The sequence below is a fragment of the Nomascus leucogenys genome, chromosome 16, assembly GCF_006542625.1.
Source record: "Nomascus leucogenys isolate Asia chromosome 16, Asia_NLE_v1, whole genome shotgun sequence".
In the NCBI taxonomy this organism is placed as follows: Eukaryota; Metazoa; Chordata; class Mammalia; order Primates; family Hylobatidae; genus Nomascus; species Nomascus leucogenys.
The window spans coordinates 94,926,804-94,945,250 of record NC_044396.1 but is presented as its reverse complement, the minus strand read 5'-3'; the positions used below and the strand labels follow the sequence as shown (position 1 = coordinate 94,945,250).

The following is an 18,447-nucleotide window of genomic DNA, read 5'->3' as shown; positions in this document are numbered from 1 at the left end:
TCACTGGACCTGCCATCTAGAAGAAGGTGGGGCAGCAGGGTGCACAGCCCTCTGAGGACAGCCGTGAGGCATCTGTCCGGGTGATGGCTGTTGGGCTCTCTCTGGGCCTAACGGTGGGTTGTGAGCATTTTCTCAGGTCCTGAGAAATTGGGTCTTTTCTTTTCTTTTTCTTTTTTTGAGACATAGTCTAGCTCTGTCGCCCAGGCTGGAGTGCAGTGGCGTGATCTCAGCTCACTGCAACCTCCGCCTCCCGGATTCAGGATTCTCCTGCCTCAACCTCTTGAGTAGTTGGGATTACAGGCGCATGCCACCACATCCGGTTAATTGTTGTATTTTTAGTAGAAGCGGGGCTTCACCATATTGGCCAGGTTGGTCTCGAACTCCTGACCTCAAGCGATCCTCCCACCTCAGCCTCACAAATGTTGGGATAACAGGCGTGAGCCACCACTCCTGGCTAAAACTAGGTCCTTTCTGATGGGGCCCCATCACCTGTGGCACAGGCACCCTGGAAACGCAGACTCAAGCTGGCTCCCGGCCTGTCCCTGCCCCAGGAGGCAGCGCCTGTTCACGCTGGGCCGTGGGAGGCATTCCATGGGCTTCTCAGGGCCCAGCACAGTCCAGCCCCATGGTCCCAGTGGTGCACAGAGCCCCTCTCCTTCACTCCCTCTGTCCCTGTCTCGCTGACCCTAGACCCTCTTCCTCTCCACATCCTGGTCTCAGGCTCTGCTTTAGGGGTCTGAGGGGAGACAGCGGGTGCCCGTCAGTTTTTCCGATTCCCCGCTGTGTTTTCCTATCGTGAGGAACAAAGTCATATGCACAGGTGGGATCTCGGATTATTTCCTTTCAGTCAAATTCTAAAATTGCATGACGGGGTCAAAGACTAGGAACAGTTTAAAGCTCTGGGTGCACATTAGCTCACCACCTTCTGGAAGGACCCAGTGCACTGCAGTTTGCCCGGACACTCACTCCCAGCTCCCACACGAAGCTGGCTTTCATGATTGAAAACAATAAAACAAGAAGGCTTATAAATAAGCTGGGCTCAAGAACGCCTCCTGGCTCTGTGACTTCTTTTTCACTGGTGGTGAGGCTGGGCATTCTGATCTGTACAAGTCACTTTTATCTCTGTTAATGAATCAAAAGTCCCCACTTCCAGCTGAGAGCGGTGGCTCACATCTGTAATCCCAGAACTTTGGGAGGCTGAGGCGACCGGATCACTTGAGGTCAGGAATTTGAGACCAGCCTGGACAACATGGTGAAACTCTATCTCTACTAAAAGTACACAATTAGCCAGGCATGGTAGCACATGCCCATAATCCCAGCTACTTGGGAGGCTGAGGCAGGAGAATCTTTTGAACCCGGGAGGCGGAGGTTGCAGTGAGCAGAGATTGCATCACTACACTCTAGCCTGGGCAACAAGAACGAAATTGCGTCTCAAAAAATAAATAAATAAATAAATAAATAAATAAATAAATAAATAGTTCCTACTTCCTATTATTTTTTACACATGACAATTTGACAACCACTTCTTGCTCATTTTTTTCTTTATTTTTTCCTCAGTTTATCTTTTTTGTATTTTTCCAATTTGTTTTCTCCTCTTTTTAATTTTAAAAGTTGCCTCTGAGAAAATCAACAATTACTTCTTTATTAAATATGATAAGCCCTTGTCATATATTTTTCCGTTTTTCATATACTTTTAAATTCACTTATGCAGAAGGTTGACATTTTATCATCAATCTATCAAGCCTTTCTTTTCATGCTTAGAACGTCCTTGCCCAAAATAGAAGCAAATTCGCATGAAGCTGAGTAATTTTCCACTGAACTCTTTGATCCCTCTGGGTCCTGATAACATTCAGTTGTCACAGGCTTTGAGGGAGGCGGGGGAAGCCTGGCTGGGGGGGCGCTGGCCTCTGCCTCACGCTTCCTCCCCTCAGTCCCAGCCTGTCATGTCCACAAGGTCCAGCAACGACCAAGCCTGGACAGGGCACGGGGACATGCGTCTCCTTTCAGGACAGTGCTGCCCTCCTGGAAAGGGCCCGTGCTTGCTCCTCCATGGGCCGAATGGTGGGGGAGCACAGTCGGGTGGAGGAGCACACTGGCCCGGATGGTGGGGTGTGGGGTGGGGTGGAGGAGCACACTGGCCCGGATGGTGGGGTGTGGGGTGGGGGAGCACACTGGCCCGGATGGTGGGGTGTGGGGTGGGGTGGGGGAGCACACTGGTCCGGATGGTGGGGTGTGGGGTGGAGGAGCACACTGGTCCGGATGGTGGGGTGTGGGGTGGGGGAGCACACTGGCCCGGATGGTGGGGTGTGGGGTGGGGGAGCACACTGGCCCGGATGGTGGGGTGTGGGGTGGGGAGCACACTGGTCCGGATGGTGGGGTGTGGGGTGGGGGAGGAGCACACTGGCCCGGATGGTGGGGTGTGGGGTGGGGGAGCACACTGGCCCGGATGGTGGAGTGTGGGGTGGGGTGGGGAGCACAGTGGCCCGGATGGTGGGGTGGGGGGTGGGGGAGCACACTGGTCCTGTCCCGCCCACTGTGTTCACAGCCTCCTGCATGAGCTCACCGTCCAGCTAAAGGTGTTTGCGTGAAGTGAAGGTGGAAAGATGTGCCCCTGGGGTGAAAGGCCTCAGAAGCATCCAGGGTGGGCGAAGGGAAACGCTGAAAGCCACATGTGTTCAGGGTAGGCCTCACCTGCTCGGGTGCTGTCACTGTGGCAAACTGGGTCCTTCTGGTGACCCATTCTTGTTTTCCTGGGTGGAACTTGACTGCCAGCCCCGCCCGTGGGGGCAAGGACAGCACCGTCCCAGGGAAGCAGAGCTCAACGGCCCGCCGGCGCCTCCTGGCCTGCCCCGACTGCAGACCCCGCCACCGGCTCCTCTGGAGCCCATGCCCCTGGAGGCCTCCTGGGAGGTCAGGCGCTGGGGACATCCTTGCGGGGAGCTGGTAGGAAGAGTCCGGGGACTTGCTGTGTCCCGCCTCAGCCCCCAGGCAAAGCATCTTCGCCTCCCTCTCCAGACTGTGTGACTCTCCCCTCGGTCACTGTGGCCGACCCAGAGCACGCAGCGGGTGCTGGGACCCAGGGGTCCAGGAGCCGCCATGCTGAGAAGTGATTCGCGGAGAGGACCCTGGGAGCCCCGACCCCGGGGCCTTCTGGGAGAATAAGCACCAGCCCCGCAGCCTCAGGGGCGCCCCACAGGCCCCCAGGAACAGCCGCCCACCTTTGTGTCACGCCTCCCGCACCCGAATCCAGGCTAAACCACAGACTCCCGCAGCTGCGAAGAAGCCCGAGGCGGCCTCCTGGAAGAGGCGGGGCCTGGTCAGGAGGGAACCGTATCTCTCCCAGGGCAGCCGGTGATGTTAGCAGGCGCTTCGTCTTCCTTCCAGAGAGAAGTAGGGTTCTTTATATTTTTATTAATTTAATTTTTTTTTTGAGATAGGGGCTCTCCCTCTGTGGCCCAGGCTGGAGTGCAGTGGCACAATCACAGCTACTGCAGCCACCACCGTTCTTGGCTCAAGTGATTTTCTCGCCTCGGCCTCCCAAGTAGCTGGGACACAGGGGTTCGCCACCACGCCTGGGTAACTTTTTCTATTTTTTGTAGAGATGGGGGTCTCACTATGTTGCCCAGGCTGGTCTCAAACTCGTGGGTTCAATAAATCTTCTTGTCTCTGCCTCCCAAAGTGCTGGGAGTACAGGCATGAGTCACGATGCCTGGTCCGTGTTAACTATTTTTACTGGAGTTTCTAGGGCCTTGATTTTAAACATTAACGTGTCTTGTGGATATTTTAATGTTAGGACCTATAGATACATCTAATTCTTTTTTAAGTAACAGTTGCCCAGTATAACAGAGCCACAACTTACATAGTGCTCCTTGCATGGAAGCTTCAGCGCCCTCCAGCTTTTTGTTATTACAGCTTTGCACATCTTTTACACATGTCTTCGTGCCCAAATCAGAGTATTTCTGTCAAAAAGATTCCTAAAATTGAAATTTCTAAAAACAGAGGAATGCCCACATATTTAACATTTTGGTTACCCCTGCCAGCTGGCCCTCCTAAAAGATGGCACCAGTTTATACATTCCCCTACACCCTTGAAAACACTGACTTTTATCAGGCGTTTACATTTTTGCACCCTAATCTGGGCGGGGCCGGGTGGCATCTCATCGCCGTGTTGAATTGCTTCCCTGGATGTTCCCGTGGGGGGTCCTGTCACTTCCTCATCTGTGAACAGCCTGCTCAGGGCCTCTGCCCTTTTATGCTGGGTCTTTATGTGCTTGAGATGTTACTTTTTGCTTGTTACACCTATTGCAAATAGTTCGTCCTTCTCATCATTCGTTTTTTTTAAATCTTCAGTTAATGGTTGTTATGTAAATATTTTCACTTTTGAATAAATTTATACTTCTCCAATATTTCTCCATTCTAAGGCTGTAAACAAAACTACGGTTTTCACTGAGGTGTTTTTCAGGTTTTCTGTCTGTCTCTCTCTCTTCCTCTCATTCCAAATGGTTAAGACCTTGTCCCGATGCTGCTGACTCCAAGCACTGGTTGGAACCACCATGCTGATGCCAGTGTTAAATTCACACACACAGACACACACACAGAAACACACACACACAGACAGACACACAGACACACACAGACTCAGACACATAGACACACACAGACACAGACACACACAGACACAGACACACACAGACATACAGACAGAAACAGACACACAGATACACACAGACACACACAGACACACAGACACACAGACACAGATACACAGAGACACAGACACAGACACACACACACTGACACACACAGACACACAGATACATAGACAGACACACAGACATACCAGACACACAGACAGAAACAGACACACACAGATACACACACAGACACACACGCACACATACACAGACACGCACGCACACACATGCACATACAGACACACATGCACACACACGCACACAGACACATGCACAGACACAAGCACACAAACACACACATGCATGCATGCACCCACACACAGACACATGCACACATGTGCACATGCACACACACACACATGCACACACACAGATACACATGCACACAGACACAGACAGACACACACATATGCACACACACAGACACATGCACGCACACACCCACACTCACAGACACACACGCAGAAACGCACAGATACACATGCACACACAGACCCAGACCTACACATGCACACAGACACACACAGACACACACATGCACACACACATGCACACACACACACACAAACACAGACACACACACATGCACACACAGACACACACGCACAGCCCTGCATTGTGATCCTCTGATGTATTTGTTCGTCTCATTGCCAGCTAGTCAGAAGGCTGAGATGGGAGGATCACTTGAGCCCAAGAGTTCGAAGCTGCAGTGAGCTGTGTTCATGCCACTGAACTCCAGCCTGGGTGACTGAGCAACACCCTGGCTCAAAAAAAAAAAAGTTTACTGGTTTGGGGAGAGTTGACACCTCGACCACAGTGGTCCTCTCATGTGGAAGCACAGTCTCTCTCTATTTCCGTTCAAGTTTTAAGCGCTCTTCAGTAAAGTGTACCTGTTTTAATAGGGAGTGCACACTGACTTACCCTGGATGGTTTATCATCGTTTGCCTTGTGAATGAGCGCTTACAGTTATTCTAAGGGGTTATTGGTGGTATTCACATAGTTAAGTTTGTGATTTTTGCTTGTTCTTACTAATTGACATGAAGTGTGTATGTATACACCTATGTACGCATGCATGCACATATATGTGCGTGTGTACAGGCATACATGCAAAAAACACACAGGCACATGCGGGTCCACACAGGGCATATGTGTGTGCAGGTATTCGTGTGCTTTCATGTATATATGCGTGTATGTGTATGAATATGTCCACGTGTGCATACATGCATGTCTATATGTATGCTTTTTGTTTTTTTTGAGACAAAGTCTTGCTGTGTGGCCTAGGCTGGAGTACAGTGACGCTATCTCGGCTCACTGCAACCTCCACCTCCTGGGTTCAAGCGATTCTCCTGCCTCAGTCTCCCGAGTAGCTGGGATTACAGGTATGTGCCACCACGCCTGGCTAATTTTTGTATTTTTAGTAGAGAAAGGGTTTCACCGTTTTGTCCAGGCTGGCCTCGAACTCCTGATCCCGAGTGATCCACCCTCCTCAGCCTCCCAAAGTGTTGGGATTACAGGTGTGAGCCACCACGCCCGACCATATGCATTTTTAAGTAGGAGAGGTTTACACGCCGGTAGAAACGCTCCAGTTGAGATGAAGTGCTCGAACACGTGAATGGGAAGAGTGCTTGCTGCTGTGGGTCACAGAGGGGCTGGGAAGGGTGGGCTCCACAGCTCAGTGTGGGCGGGTGCTGCGCATGGGATGGAGCTGGTGTGGGTCCTGCTCCTCAGGCTGGGGGTACGGTTGAACTGTTAGGAATTTGTAGGATCCAGTACCTACCTCCTGCCTACAGAGCTTGATTTCTTTGATTTGTTTCTTTTTCTTTTTCTTTTTTTTTTTGAGACGGAGTCTCGCTGTCGCCCAGGCTGGAGTGCAGTGGCGCGATCTCGGCTCACTGCAGGCTCCGCCCCGCAGGGTTCACACCATTCTCCTGCCTCAGCCTCCCGAGTAGCTGGGACTACAGGCGCCCGCAACCACGCCCGGCTAATTTTTTTTGTATTTTTAGTAGAGACGGGGTTTCACCATGTTAGCCAGGATGGTCTCGATCTCCTGACCTCGTGACCTGCCCGCCTCGGCCTCCCAAAGTGCTGGGATTACAGGCGTGAGCCACCGCACCCAGCCGATTTGTTTATTTTTCAGATTTCATTGTGAAGACTGTCACTGCAGTGGTGTTTGGTAGGTAATTAATTTATGGCTCTCTGATGACAGGGTCCTGCAGCAGTGCGGTATGGTGTGAGATTGAGGACAACGGTGGGGCCAGGGTTTTGAAATGGGAATGGCAGTTCTCAGCTTTCATTATATCGGCTTTCATTTATTCATTGCACACTGTATGATAGGGCAGGCATGGCCCTCACGGTCGGTGCAGCTGTGGCATTTTAAGGCTTAGGCTGGGGATGGGGTGGGCACAGACAGAAGGCAGGGTGGTCGCTGGGCGATGCAGGAGCCCCAGGGCTGCCCCAGCCTGCCCCTGCCTGACCTGACAGGGAGGACCCCTGCGTCTCACCCCACCTGGGCCCTGTGGTGCAGCCAGCAGAGTGAGGCCTTCGTCTTGTGATAAGCAAGAAAGTTGAAAAGCTGCGGGAACCCCAAACACTTTCAACCTTGAGAAAGCTGTGGCTGTGATGTGAGTCACAGATGGTATAACTTCTGTTTTCAGATTTAGATTAACTGGTTTTCTTATTTTTCTTGTCCCCCACAACCCTCCTTCTCCAAAATGAGATTTAGAAAACTGTACTTCCCAGCCCCCACTGCTGCTACAGGCAGTCACGTGACTGGGCTCTGCCAATCAGAAGCTCAGGGTGAGACTTGCAGGGAGACTGAGTCCAGGAGACTCCAGCTGGCTTGGAGTGTGGCAGGTTCCAGGTGGTTCTGGGCTGTGGGCCAGTCCTTCATAGGGTATAGCTAATTGGAGGTCTCTAACGGGTATCTATGGGTGTTATCAAATTCTCTTAGCTTAATAAGAACCCTGGCCAGGCGTGGTGGCTCAAGCCTGTAATCCCAGCATTTTGGGAGGCCGAGGTGGGCAGATCACTTGAGGTCGGGAGTTCAAGACCAGACTGCCCAACATGGAGAAACCCCGTCTCTACCAAAAATACAAAATTAGCTGGGTGTGGTGTTGCACACCTGTAATCCCAGCTACTCAGGAGGCTGAGGCAGGAGAATCACTTGAACCTGAGAGGCAGAGGTTGCACTGAGCCGAGATTGCACCACTGCACTCCAGCCTGGGCAACAAGAGCGAAACTCCGTCTCAAAAAAAAAGAACCCTAAAGAACATCGCAGTCAGTGCTCCTGAGCTACTTGCTTGAGCCTGCTCTCACTCTGTGGAGTGTACTTTCATGTCAATAAATCTGTGCTTGTGTTATTATGCCTTTGGTTGCTTTGTTTGTGTGTTTTGTTCAATTCTTTGTTCAACATGCCAAGAACCTGGAGAGCTTACAGTCAAGACCTTCCATCCAGTAACAGTGGTGGTGATGATGGTGGTGATGGGTGTGGTGATGATGGGTGTGGTGGTGGTGGTGATGATAGTGGTGGTGATGGTGGTGATGGTGGTGATGATGGTGGTGATGGGTGTGGTGATGATGGGTGTGGTGGTGATGGTGATGATGGTGGTGATAATGGTGGTGGTGATGGGTGTGATGATGATGGGTGTGGTGGTGGTGGTGATGATAGTGGTGGTGATGGTGGTGATGATGGTGATGGTGGTGATGATGGTGGTGATGGGTGTGGTGATGATGGGTGTGGTGGTGATGGTGATGATGATGGTGGTGATAATGGTGGTGGGTGTGGTGATGATGGGTGTGGTGGTGGTGATGATGGTGGTGGTGATGGTGGTGATGGTGGTGGTGATGATGATGGGTGTGGTGGTGATGGTGGTGATGGTGGTGATGATGGGTGTGGTGGTGGTGGTGTGGTGGTGATGATGATGGTGGTGGTGATGGGTGGTGATGATGGGTGTGGTGGTGGTGGTGATGATGATGGTGGTGGTGATGGTGGTGATGGGTATGGTGGTGGTGATGATGATGGGTGTGGTGGTGATGATGATGGTGGTGATGATGGTGGTGATGATGGTGATGATGGGTGTGGTGGTGATGATGATGGTGGTGATGATGGTGGTGATGGGTGTGGTGCTGGTAATGATGATGGTGATGGATAAAAAGATGGAAGATGTCAGAGGCTGGGGCAGGAGGGATGAACAGGCAGAGAACAGGTTTTCTTTTCCTCTTTTTAAGGCAGTGAAAATACTGGTAGGATCCTGCAAGGAGGGATACAAATTACATACATTTGTCAAAACCCACAGCATGTTCACCACCAGGAGGACACCCCATGTGAATCCAGGACCCTGGTTGATAACAACGTATCGAGATTCCTCACGTGGAACCAGTGCGCTCCTGTGGTGGAGCATGTGCCTGTGTCAGGGCAGGGGGTACCTGGAAATTTTCTGCAGTTTTTGATCAATTTTGCAATGAACTAAATCTGTGGTATAAAAATAAAGTCTATTAAAAGAATCCAAGGCCCCCTTTCATCTCATGATAAGATAAAGTCCCCATCCATTTTGCTCCTCTCAGCCCTGGAGAAAGGAGAGGCCAGGTCCCACCACCTTCCACCAGCCTGGATCCCCAGTCCAGACCCCACGCCTTTTCTCAGCATCCTCAGACCAGCAGGACTTGCAGCGATGGGGGATTAGGAACCTAACTTCTCCTTCATCTACCTTTGGCTGGGGGCCTCCAGCCTTGACCTTCACTCTGAGAGTTTCAGGCAGGTCCAGAGCCAGTTCTCCCATGACGTGATCTGTTTCCAGGGCAGGTTCCTGGGTAAGATAAAAGGATTTGGGCTGAACAGGGAGGAGGGAGCATTGGAATGGCACTCAGGGCAAAGGCAGAGGTGTGCGTGGCAGTGCCCTGGCTGTCCCTGCAAAGGACACAGGCACTGGGCACTAGAGCCGCTCGGGCCCCTAGGACGGTGCTGCCCTTTGAAGCCATGCCCCAGCGTCCAGGCAACAGGTGGCTGAGGCTGCTGCAGATCTGGAGGGAGCAGGGTTATGAGCACCTGCACCTGGAGATGCACCAGACCTTCCAGGAACTGGGGCCCATTTTCAGGTAAAGCCCTCACTGGCCCTCACTGGGAACACCCAGAGCCCTGCCCCTGCTGCCCAGGACCCTGCCGGGCACACAGCACTGCCATTCCCAGCAGGTCCCGGCACTCTGCATCCTTTGGAGGATGGGGAGGGAGTGCAGCACGTGCTGGTCTGTGGCGCTGCCAGGGCAGGGGATAGTGCAGAGCAAACCCCAGCTCGCTGCAGAGAGGGCAGGACTCAGAGGCACTGAAGTTGAGAGGTTCCAGGGAGGCAGCAGGAGGGCTTCAGCTGTGAAGCCGCTAATCCAGGAGCGGGGAGGGTGGACAGGAGACACTTTGGATTAGGACTGCAGGGTGGGGCCAGGGGGGACAGGACCCCGTCCAGCAGGGCCTCGTGCTTGGCCCCACAGGTTCGACTTGGGAGGACCACGCATGGTGTGTGTGATGCTGCCGGAGGACGTGGAGAAGCTGCAGCAGGTGGACAGCCTGCATCCCCGCAGGATGAGCCTGGAGCCCTGGGTGGCCTACAGACAACATCGTGGGCACAAATGTGGCGTGTTCTTGCTGTAAGCGGCGAGCTGGTAGCTGAGAGCTGGGAGCAGGGTGGGCAGCCTGTGTGTAGAGGGGAGGCGAGAGAGGCAGTACCTGAAAGCACATCTGCCCTAGGCCCCTGTGGTGGGCAGTGAGGGTGAGCACTGGGCCCAGAGGATGGCCATCCCGTGGGGTCGCGTCTGCCCTGTGGGTTGGAGAAGCCGGGCGGTGGTGGAGAAATGGGCACGGGCACCTCTGCAGAGGAGAAGACGCAGAACAATGAGCCCTTCTGTGTAGCGAGAACCCGCTCTGCACCGACCTCGGCGGCTGCTTTCTCTTGCGGTCTGGGGACTCCCCTTCCCACAGGTCAGAAAACTGAGGCCATGAGAAGAGGACCCCCACTGGCCCAGGTCACAGGCTGTGAGTGCTGAGCCTGGTGTTCGCCCGGGCCACAGCCTCCCTCGGGGTGCTCAGGGTCCCTGCAGTCCCAGCAAACCTTCCTGATGGGGACAGTCTGGGGAAGAAGGCAGGTGGGGACGCAGGTGGCTGGTGGCTCCGTTGCTCTCAGAAGCAAGGCACGAGGTGGGGTGGTTGATGGCACTGGGGAGGATGTTTCCTGGCCCGTGGAGAGGGTGGCGCCTGGTCAGGTGGGCAGGGAGAGGCTGATGCTTGGAGTCGGTCACCTGCAGGGATGTTGTCATTAGGACGGGGGAAGGACTGGACGAGGATGTCACAGTGGCAAGAGCCCCCACTCCATGGCAGGAGGAGACCGCTCTTGGGAATAGCAGGGTTTAGGTAAAAGGGCATCCAAGGGTGGGGGCCTTCATTGAGGCTGGCTGACAGACGATACCTGGGAGGGAGTCAGGAGGCAGGAAGGCAGGTGCAGGAGGCTGGGTGCGCATAACAGAAGGAAGGGGAGCGCACCTGTGTGTGTGTGTCTTGCATCTGTGCACATGCTGTGTGTTTCTCTGTACCTGCATTTGCACGTGTTGTGTGTGCATGTGCGTGTAGATGTGTATGTGTGTGTCCATGTATGATGTGTGGTGTGTGCACGAGTGTCTCTGTGTGTTTCTCTGTACCTGCATTTGCACGTTATGTGTGTGCATGTGTGTGTGCACGTGTCTGTGTGTGTGCATGTATGATGTGGTGTGTGTGCACGAGTGTCTCTGTGTGTGCATGTGCAGGTGCTGGCATGGGTGTAGTGTCTGTGCACACGTGTACATGTGTCTCTTCACACATGGTGTTGAGGTCTTGCATGGGCACACGTGTGCATGTGCATCTTCTGCCTGTCATCACTGTCAACAGCTGACAGCAGCCAGCTGGACATAAATAAAGGAGTTTTGCAGGAATGTGGCTGACAGGGGAAATTCCTGCCCACCATTCCCTGGGGGCATCCATGGAGCCCCCACGCACTCTGGGCTGTGGGTGAGGATGGCATGAGGCACACAGCTTGGTTTCTGTCCTGCAGAAGATACAGATGCTTCTCAGAGACAGGCAGAGGCTGCTGCCCCAGAGGCACTGTGCCCAGGGCAGGGAAGGGCGGGGAGGAGAGGGCAGCCAGGGGCTCTCCCCTCAGGACACTGTGGGTGAGGTGGGGAAAGCTTGACAACAGGGGTCACCTCCTTTCTTGGAGAAAAGCCCTCCCCGCCACTACAGGGAGGGCCTGCATGGGTGAGGTGGTACCAGACTTGGGGCACCAGGTCCCGGGAATGACCTCAGTTACCCTGTCAGCACCTGCGGGCAGAAGCTACCGTCTCATCCCTGCTTAGACCTGAGTGGCCTTTGCCCAGCACCTGGAGGCCACTCTGAGAAAAGGCTGCAGCTCGAACACAAACAGGCAGCTTCCACCAGGGCCCCCAGTCGGCTCCCTGCAGTCCGATTCCCCTTGGGGACAAGGAGGATGGGATACGGGTCAGGGCCTGTGTCTTGCTGGGGCGGCCTCACAAGCTCTGCCCTGGCCTCTGTAGGAATGGGCCTGAATGGCGCTTCAACCGATTGCGGCTGAACCCAGATGTGCTGTCGCCCAAGGCCGTGCAGAGGTTCCTCCCGATGGTGGATGCGGTGGCCAGGGACTTCTCCCAGGCCCTCAGGAAGAAGGTGCTGCAGAACGCCCGGGGGAGCCTGACCCTGGACGTCCAGCCCAGCATCTTCCACTACACCATAGAAGGTGTGGGCCAGGCGGGAAGGTCCAGCCTCAGAGACCCTGGAGTGGCCAGGGACGGGGATGGGGGACTGGAGGGAGTGGGGGGAGGCAGCCAGGAGGCCCGGGGCTGCCTCGTGCTCAGCAGCGCATCCTCCCCGCAGCCAGCAACTTAGCTCTTTTTGGAGAGCGGCTGGGCCTGGTTGGCCACAGCCCCAGCTCTGCCAGCCTGAACTTCCTCCATGCCCTGGAGGTCATGTTCAAATCCACCGTCCAGCTCATGTTCATGCCCAGGAGCCTGTCTCGCTGGACCAGCCCCAAGGTGTGGAAGGAGCACTTTGAGGCCTGGGACTGCATCTTCCAGTACGGTGAGGCCAGGGACCCGGGCAGTGCTATGGGGAAGGGACACCACGGGGGCCCAATTTCTCCCTCTCCACCGCCCAGCGGGGAATGGAGATCACAGGGAGGGGCCGGGGATTCCTCACCGTCCTGCCAGGGAGATTGGTGTGAGGCTGGGGCTGGGCTGGGCTGATCCGGAGAATTTGGGATGAGAGCAGGGAGACTTGGGTGTCGGGGCAGGCTGGGCAGGAGGAGGACACTGAAGGACACTTCCCAGCACCAAGGTCTGAGGGGTGCCTCCTGCTCCCCGGACAGGCGACAACTGTATCCAGAAAATCTATCAGGAACTGGCCTTCAACCGCCCTCAACACTACACAGGCATCGTGGCGGAGCTCCTGTTGAATGCGGAACTGTCGCTAGAAGCCATCAAGGCCAACTCTATGGAACTCACTGCAGGGAGCGTGGACACGGTCAGGCCGGCAACCAGCCCCACCCAGAGAGGGTGATGCCAAGCCTGCCTCCCAGGCAGGGCCTGCCAATGCCACAGGGCACCCACATGCCCCATCCCCAGGCTACAGGCCCCACATTTCTGTTGCCCTCAGCCTTCCCTTTCCTTTGTTAAGGGATGAGATTTGCAGGGGAGGGGAAATGTGAGCTACCCCTCACATGAGACAGAGTTTGCAGTTACCTGTGTGGGGAACCATGCTCCAGGCTGAAGAAAGTTGGATGAGGCCCTGGACACACAGCAGCTCAGTCCCCACTGGAAAGCTCCGGGTGTACAAGGAGAAGGAGGGTTGAGAGGCAGCTGGAGGACTCCACTGGGCACCCTTCCCAGTGTGCCTGGTCATCTCAGGACAGAAATGTAGATGCATGGGAGGGCAGGGTTGTGGGGAAGACAGCAGCACAGGCTCCAGCCAGTGCAGAGGGGCCTGTGGGTGCGCAGTGGGGAGAACCCAATGGAAGCAGAGGGAGCTGGGGCTCCAGAACTCCCTGGATGATGCTGAAGTTTGGCCCCCCTGCCCTAATGGTGGCTGTGAGAACCCACCCTGAAGAGGCTGCAGGGGACCTGGGCCTTGGTGGAGAAGGGGGTCACCTTTCCCTCAAGAAGTCAAGGAATCTGGCCCAAGTGGTTATCAAGGTTTCAGATCCGGGGTCCCAGGGCTCTGCGTGCTCAGGGCATGCATGTCTCCACCCCTCAGAGGGAGGTTGTCCTGGGAGGGGTGTCCCAGGGGCTGAGTCCTCCTGTGCAAGGTCTGACCCTGCAGCCATGGCTTCTGCAGACGGCGTTTCCCTTGCTGATGACGCTCTTTGAGCTGGCTCGGAACCCCGACGTGCAGCAGGCCCTGCGCCAGGAGAGCCTGGCCGCCGCAGCCAGCATCAGTGAACATCCCCAGAAGGCAACCACCGAGCTGCCCTTGCTGCGGGCGGCCCTCAAGGAGACCTTGAGGTGGGTGCTGGCTGAGCCCTCCCTGTGGCCCTGGCCCCCTGCTGGAGAGCAGCCCCCACTGGGTGGTGGCAGACAGAATCGGGCTGATAAGCAGCGTCACCCAGCAGCCCATTCCCCTGCACCTGCTCTTCCTCCCCCTCTAGGACAGGGAGCTCTTCTTCCTCTGGAATCCCTCTTCAACGCCCTGGGGATTAACGTGGGGCATGTCCCTCTGGGCTTGGGGCTGCTCAAGTTAGGGGAGGTGTGGCCGGGCTCAGCAGGTGCAAGGAAGCACTTCCTCACGACCTGGGCTTCCCATGGGCCAGGGTCCTGTGTGGGGTCTGGGGTAGGAAGGCTGCAGAGGGCACGTGAAGCCCCGTCCAGCTGAGGACCCTTTCTATGGATGCCCCCACCTCCAGGCTCTACCCTGTGGGTCTGTTTTTGGAGCGAGTGGTGAGCTCAGACTTGGTGCTTCAGAACTACCACATCCCAGCTGGGGTGAGTGAGCCCCACACCCCTCCAGCTGAGAACCTCCGTCCCCAGTCATTCCCTGATCCCCGCTTTGCACCATCCGCAGACATTGGTGCAGGTGTTCCTCTACTCGCTGGGTCGCAACCCCGCCTTGTTCCCGAGGCCTGAGCGCTATAACCCCCAGCGCTGGCTAGACATCAGGGGCTCCGGCAGGAACTTCCACCACGTGCCCTTTGGCTTTGGCATGCGCCAGTGCCTGGGGCGGCGCCTGGCAGAAGCGGAGATGTTGCTGCTGCTGCACCACGTAAGCAGGCCTGGGGGCAGGGGCGGAACCTGGTCAGCAGAGGCGGGGCCTGCACACCGAGGGCGGGGCTTGCATGGTGTGATTGACACTGGGGAACAGCGGATGGGGCCTTGGTTGGTTGAGGTCGGCGTGACCAGGGGGGGTCTATGCTGAGCAAGACAGGGTAGGATCTGGGTGAGGTTGCTTCTAAACATTGAGATGGGGACTAGGGGAGTGGGGTGGAGCCTGTACAGGATAATGGGGCTTGGGCAAGACCTGGGCAGGATCCAGTCTGGGCCTGGTCTGTAAGGCGGGGCTGGTCGGAAATGGGATAGGTTGGGGCCCAGGCTGCTGCTCCCCCTTCAGCATAATTGTTGCACCTGGGACGATGGGAGGAAGCTGCCCCAGGTCCATGGGCTGCTGACCAGACCAGATGGAAATCCAGCCTCTGCCTCTGTCCTAGGTGCTGAAACACTTCCTGGTGGAGACACTAACCCAAGAGGACATAAAGATGGTCTACAGCTTCATATTGAGGCCCGGCACGTCCCCCCTCCTCACCTTCAGAGCGATCAACTAGTTGTGCATCTGCACCCAGGGTCCCAGACTGGCCACCAGCCTCCTCTGCCTGACCCCAGGCCACCCCTCTTCTCTCCCACGTGCACAGCTTCCTGAGTCACCCCTCTGTCCAGCCAGCTCCTGCACAAATGGAACTCCACAGGGCCTCCAGGACTGGGGCTTGCCAGGCTTGCCAAACAGCAAGGCCAGGGCACAGCTGGAGACGATCTTGCTGACAGGGCCTGACCTTGTCCCCAGCCCCTCCTGGCCCTTTCTCCAGCAAGCAGTGTCCTCCGGGCAGTTTGCCCCCATCCCTCCCAGCGCTGGCTCCAGGCTCCTCGTGTGGCCGTGCAAGGGTGCTGTGGTTTTGTCCCTTGCCTTGCTGTCTAGTCTCACATGTCCCTGTCCCTCTCCCCCTGGCCAGGGCCCCTGTGCAGACTGTGTCAGAGTCATTAAGTGGGATCCCAGCATCTCAGAGTCCAGTCAAGTTGCCTCCTGCAGCCTGCCCCCAGGCAGCTCGAGCATGCCCTGAGCTCTCTGAAAGTTGTCACTCTGGAATAGGGTCCTGCAGGGTAGAGTAAAAAGGCCCCTGTGGTCACTTGTCTTGACATCCCCATTTTCAAGTGATACAACTGAGTCTCGAGGGGCGTGTGTTCCCCAGCTGATCATGTCAGCCTCATGCCCCAGGCCTTGTCTTTCATGGACCAGGCCTTGTTCCAGCAGTGGGCGTTGGGTCCTCTGCTTCCTGAGCTGTCCCCTGGGGAAGGTCCCGAGGATGCTGTGAGGAGATGGAAGAGTCATGTGGGGTGGGAACCTTGGGTGTGGTTCCAGAAATGTTTTTGGCAACAGGAGAGACAGGATTGGGCCAACAAGGACTCAGATGAGTTTTACTGACTCATTCCTCTGGTTGATATGGAGCCATGCCATGTGCCACGACCTGGGGTGGGCACAGGGAGGTTGCAGTTCCCAACGTGAACCTGCCTTGGGCCTCACGTGCTCCTAGCCCAGCAGAGAGAGTTGACGCGTCCTGAACTGGCCACTCCCCAGTGCTCCTGTGCAGGGAGAGGAAGTGCCCCAGGGTGAGAACGTGCCCAGCCACATCATCTTTATCTCCTGGGATTTTCATTGGGGCAAAGATCTCAGCAGCCAGTTCCTGGTGGCTGACAAGGATCAGAGCGTTTGTTCCCCCATGAAAGAGGAAATACTTAGGTAATCATTCCAGGTGTGTTCAGTAGTTCCAGGACTCAGGGACTCAGGTCAGTCACCCTGTGACCACAGGTTGCTTCCCCACCCTGGGCAATGCAGTGCAGCACGGGAAAGGAATAAGGGGGGAACAAGGTGCACAGGTCTCCGAGATGGCTTTCTTGCTTATGGGGCTCTCACAGATACCCATCCAACTCCCTTAGTCAGCACTAGATCATGGGATCCTAAAATAAACCTTGGAAAAATATTTTAAAGGCTTTTATCTCAAAATTATTACAGATGCATTCAAATTTGTTGACATATATATACAGGCAGGTCCCCCACACCCTTCACCCAGCCTCCCACCATCAGCAGCTTGCATTTATATAGAACAGTCTTCAAAACAGGAAATTGACAGTGGCACGATTCACTGAGCTTATTTAGAACTTACCAGTGAAATGTGTGCCTGCGAATGGGTGTGTGTGTGTGTGTGTGCGCCTGCTTAATTCCATGCAACTCTGTCCCATATGTAAATTTTTGTGTGTTTTTAAATGTAAGCTTAATTATTACTCAGTTGTGGTGAGGCCCACAGGCCAGGAGAAGACTGTGGTTGAAGAAATAGTCTGTTACTGACAGCGTGCGGTGGCAGGGCTGTTCTTGCCATCATGACCTCATTGGAAGCATCCGGGTCAATCTGAAGGCAGAGGTTCTAGTTCTTCCTGGGGGAGGAACCAGGGAAAGCAGGGTAAGCAGGCTTGGGACTGATTGCTTTGCATGATTACGCAGGGCTCCGAGTCACAGGGATTGTCTCTGGCTGTCTGGTGCCTGACTCTGGGGGAATCTGTTCAGGGGAGCTGTGGCCTGGAGTGTGCAACAAGGTGGCTGGCACAGGGCTTGTGCTGGCAAGACTCCACAGGAAAGGCATTCGCCAGGGGGGACCTTGACCATCTGTAGCAATTGGCCAGCCCTGGTAGGGCCTCTTCTCCAGGATGGAAGCCCAGAAAAGCATCGGAAGCACAGAAAATAACAAGGATGATTACATGATCGGCCTGGTGATGCTTGGACGTCATACTGAGAAAGCACTAGAGTCATGAGAGATGAGACATTACAGAGCAGGGCCTAAGATGCCCTAAACAGCAGGAAGACTTTAAAAATACATGTGATTAGAAGGAGGGAGCACAAAGCACAAGGGGTCTTTGTAGGTGGTCCATAATTCGGCTCTCCATCAATATGCTATTAGACAATGAAGTAAATCTGAAATTTCCAGAGTCTCTGACAGTATCTGGGTGGGGTTGCAAAGCATATTTAAAAGTGTGATTATGTATATATTCATATGTACAGCATGATTTTATTTTATTTTATTTTATTTTTTATTTCCATAGGTTATTGGGGAACGGGTGGGGTTTGGTTACAGGAGTAAGTTCTTTAGTGGTGATTTGTGAGATTTTGGTGCACCCATCACCCGAGCAGTATACGTTGCACCCTATTTGTAGTCTTTTATCCCTCACCCTTTTCCTATCCTTTCTCCCTGAGTTCCCAAAGTCCATTGTGTCATTCTTATGCCTTTGCATTCTCATAACTTAGCCCCCACTTATGAGTGAGAACATACGATGCTTGATTTCCCATTCGAGAGTTACTTCACCTAGCATAATTCCAGGTCACTGTGAATGCTATGAATTCATTCTTTTATATGGTTGAGTAGTATTCCATCATATATATCTATCTATATCTATAACTATACGTATATCTATATCTA

The 18,447-nt window shown here is 54.6% G+C and overlaps 1 protein-coding gene across 2 annotated transcripts; it reads left to right on the top strand.

The window, feature by feature from the left end:
• The first annotated feature begins 9,545 nt into the window (after positions 1–9,545).
• LOC115830633 (cytochrome P450 11B2, mitochondrial) lies at positions 9,546–16,958 on the top strand. 2 transcript variants are annotated; one of them, XM_030795040.1, is made up of 9 exons: positions 9,546–9,787; positions 10,175–10,330; positions 12,263–12,462; positions 12,600–12,803; positions 13,090–13,244; positions 14,055–14,221; positions 14,620–14,698; positions 14,778–14,975; positions 15,418–16,958. In XM_030795040.1, the coding sequence occupies exons 1-9, from the start codon at positions 9,549–9,551 to the stop codon at positions 15,529–15,531; spliced, it is 1,512 nt and encodes a 503-aa protein (XP_030650900.1). In that variant the 5' UTR covers positions 9,546–9,548; the 3' UTR covers positions 15,532–16,958. The 2 variants fall into 2 exon arrangements, with proteins under 2 accessions (XP_030650900.1, XP_030650901.1); XM_030795041.1 differs by lacking the exon at positions 14,778–14,975 and having other exon boundaries at positions 9,549–9,787; positions 15,418–15,531.
• Positions 16,959–18,447: the final 1,489 nt, after the last annotated feature.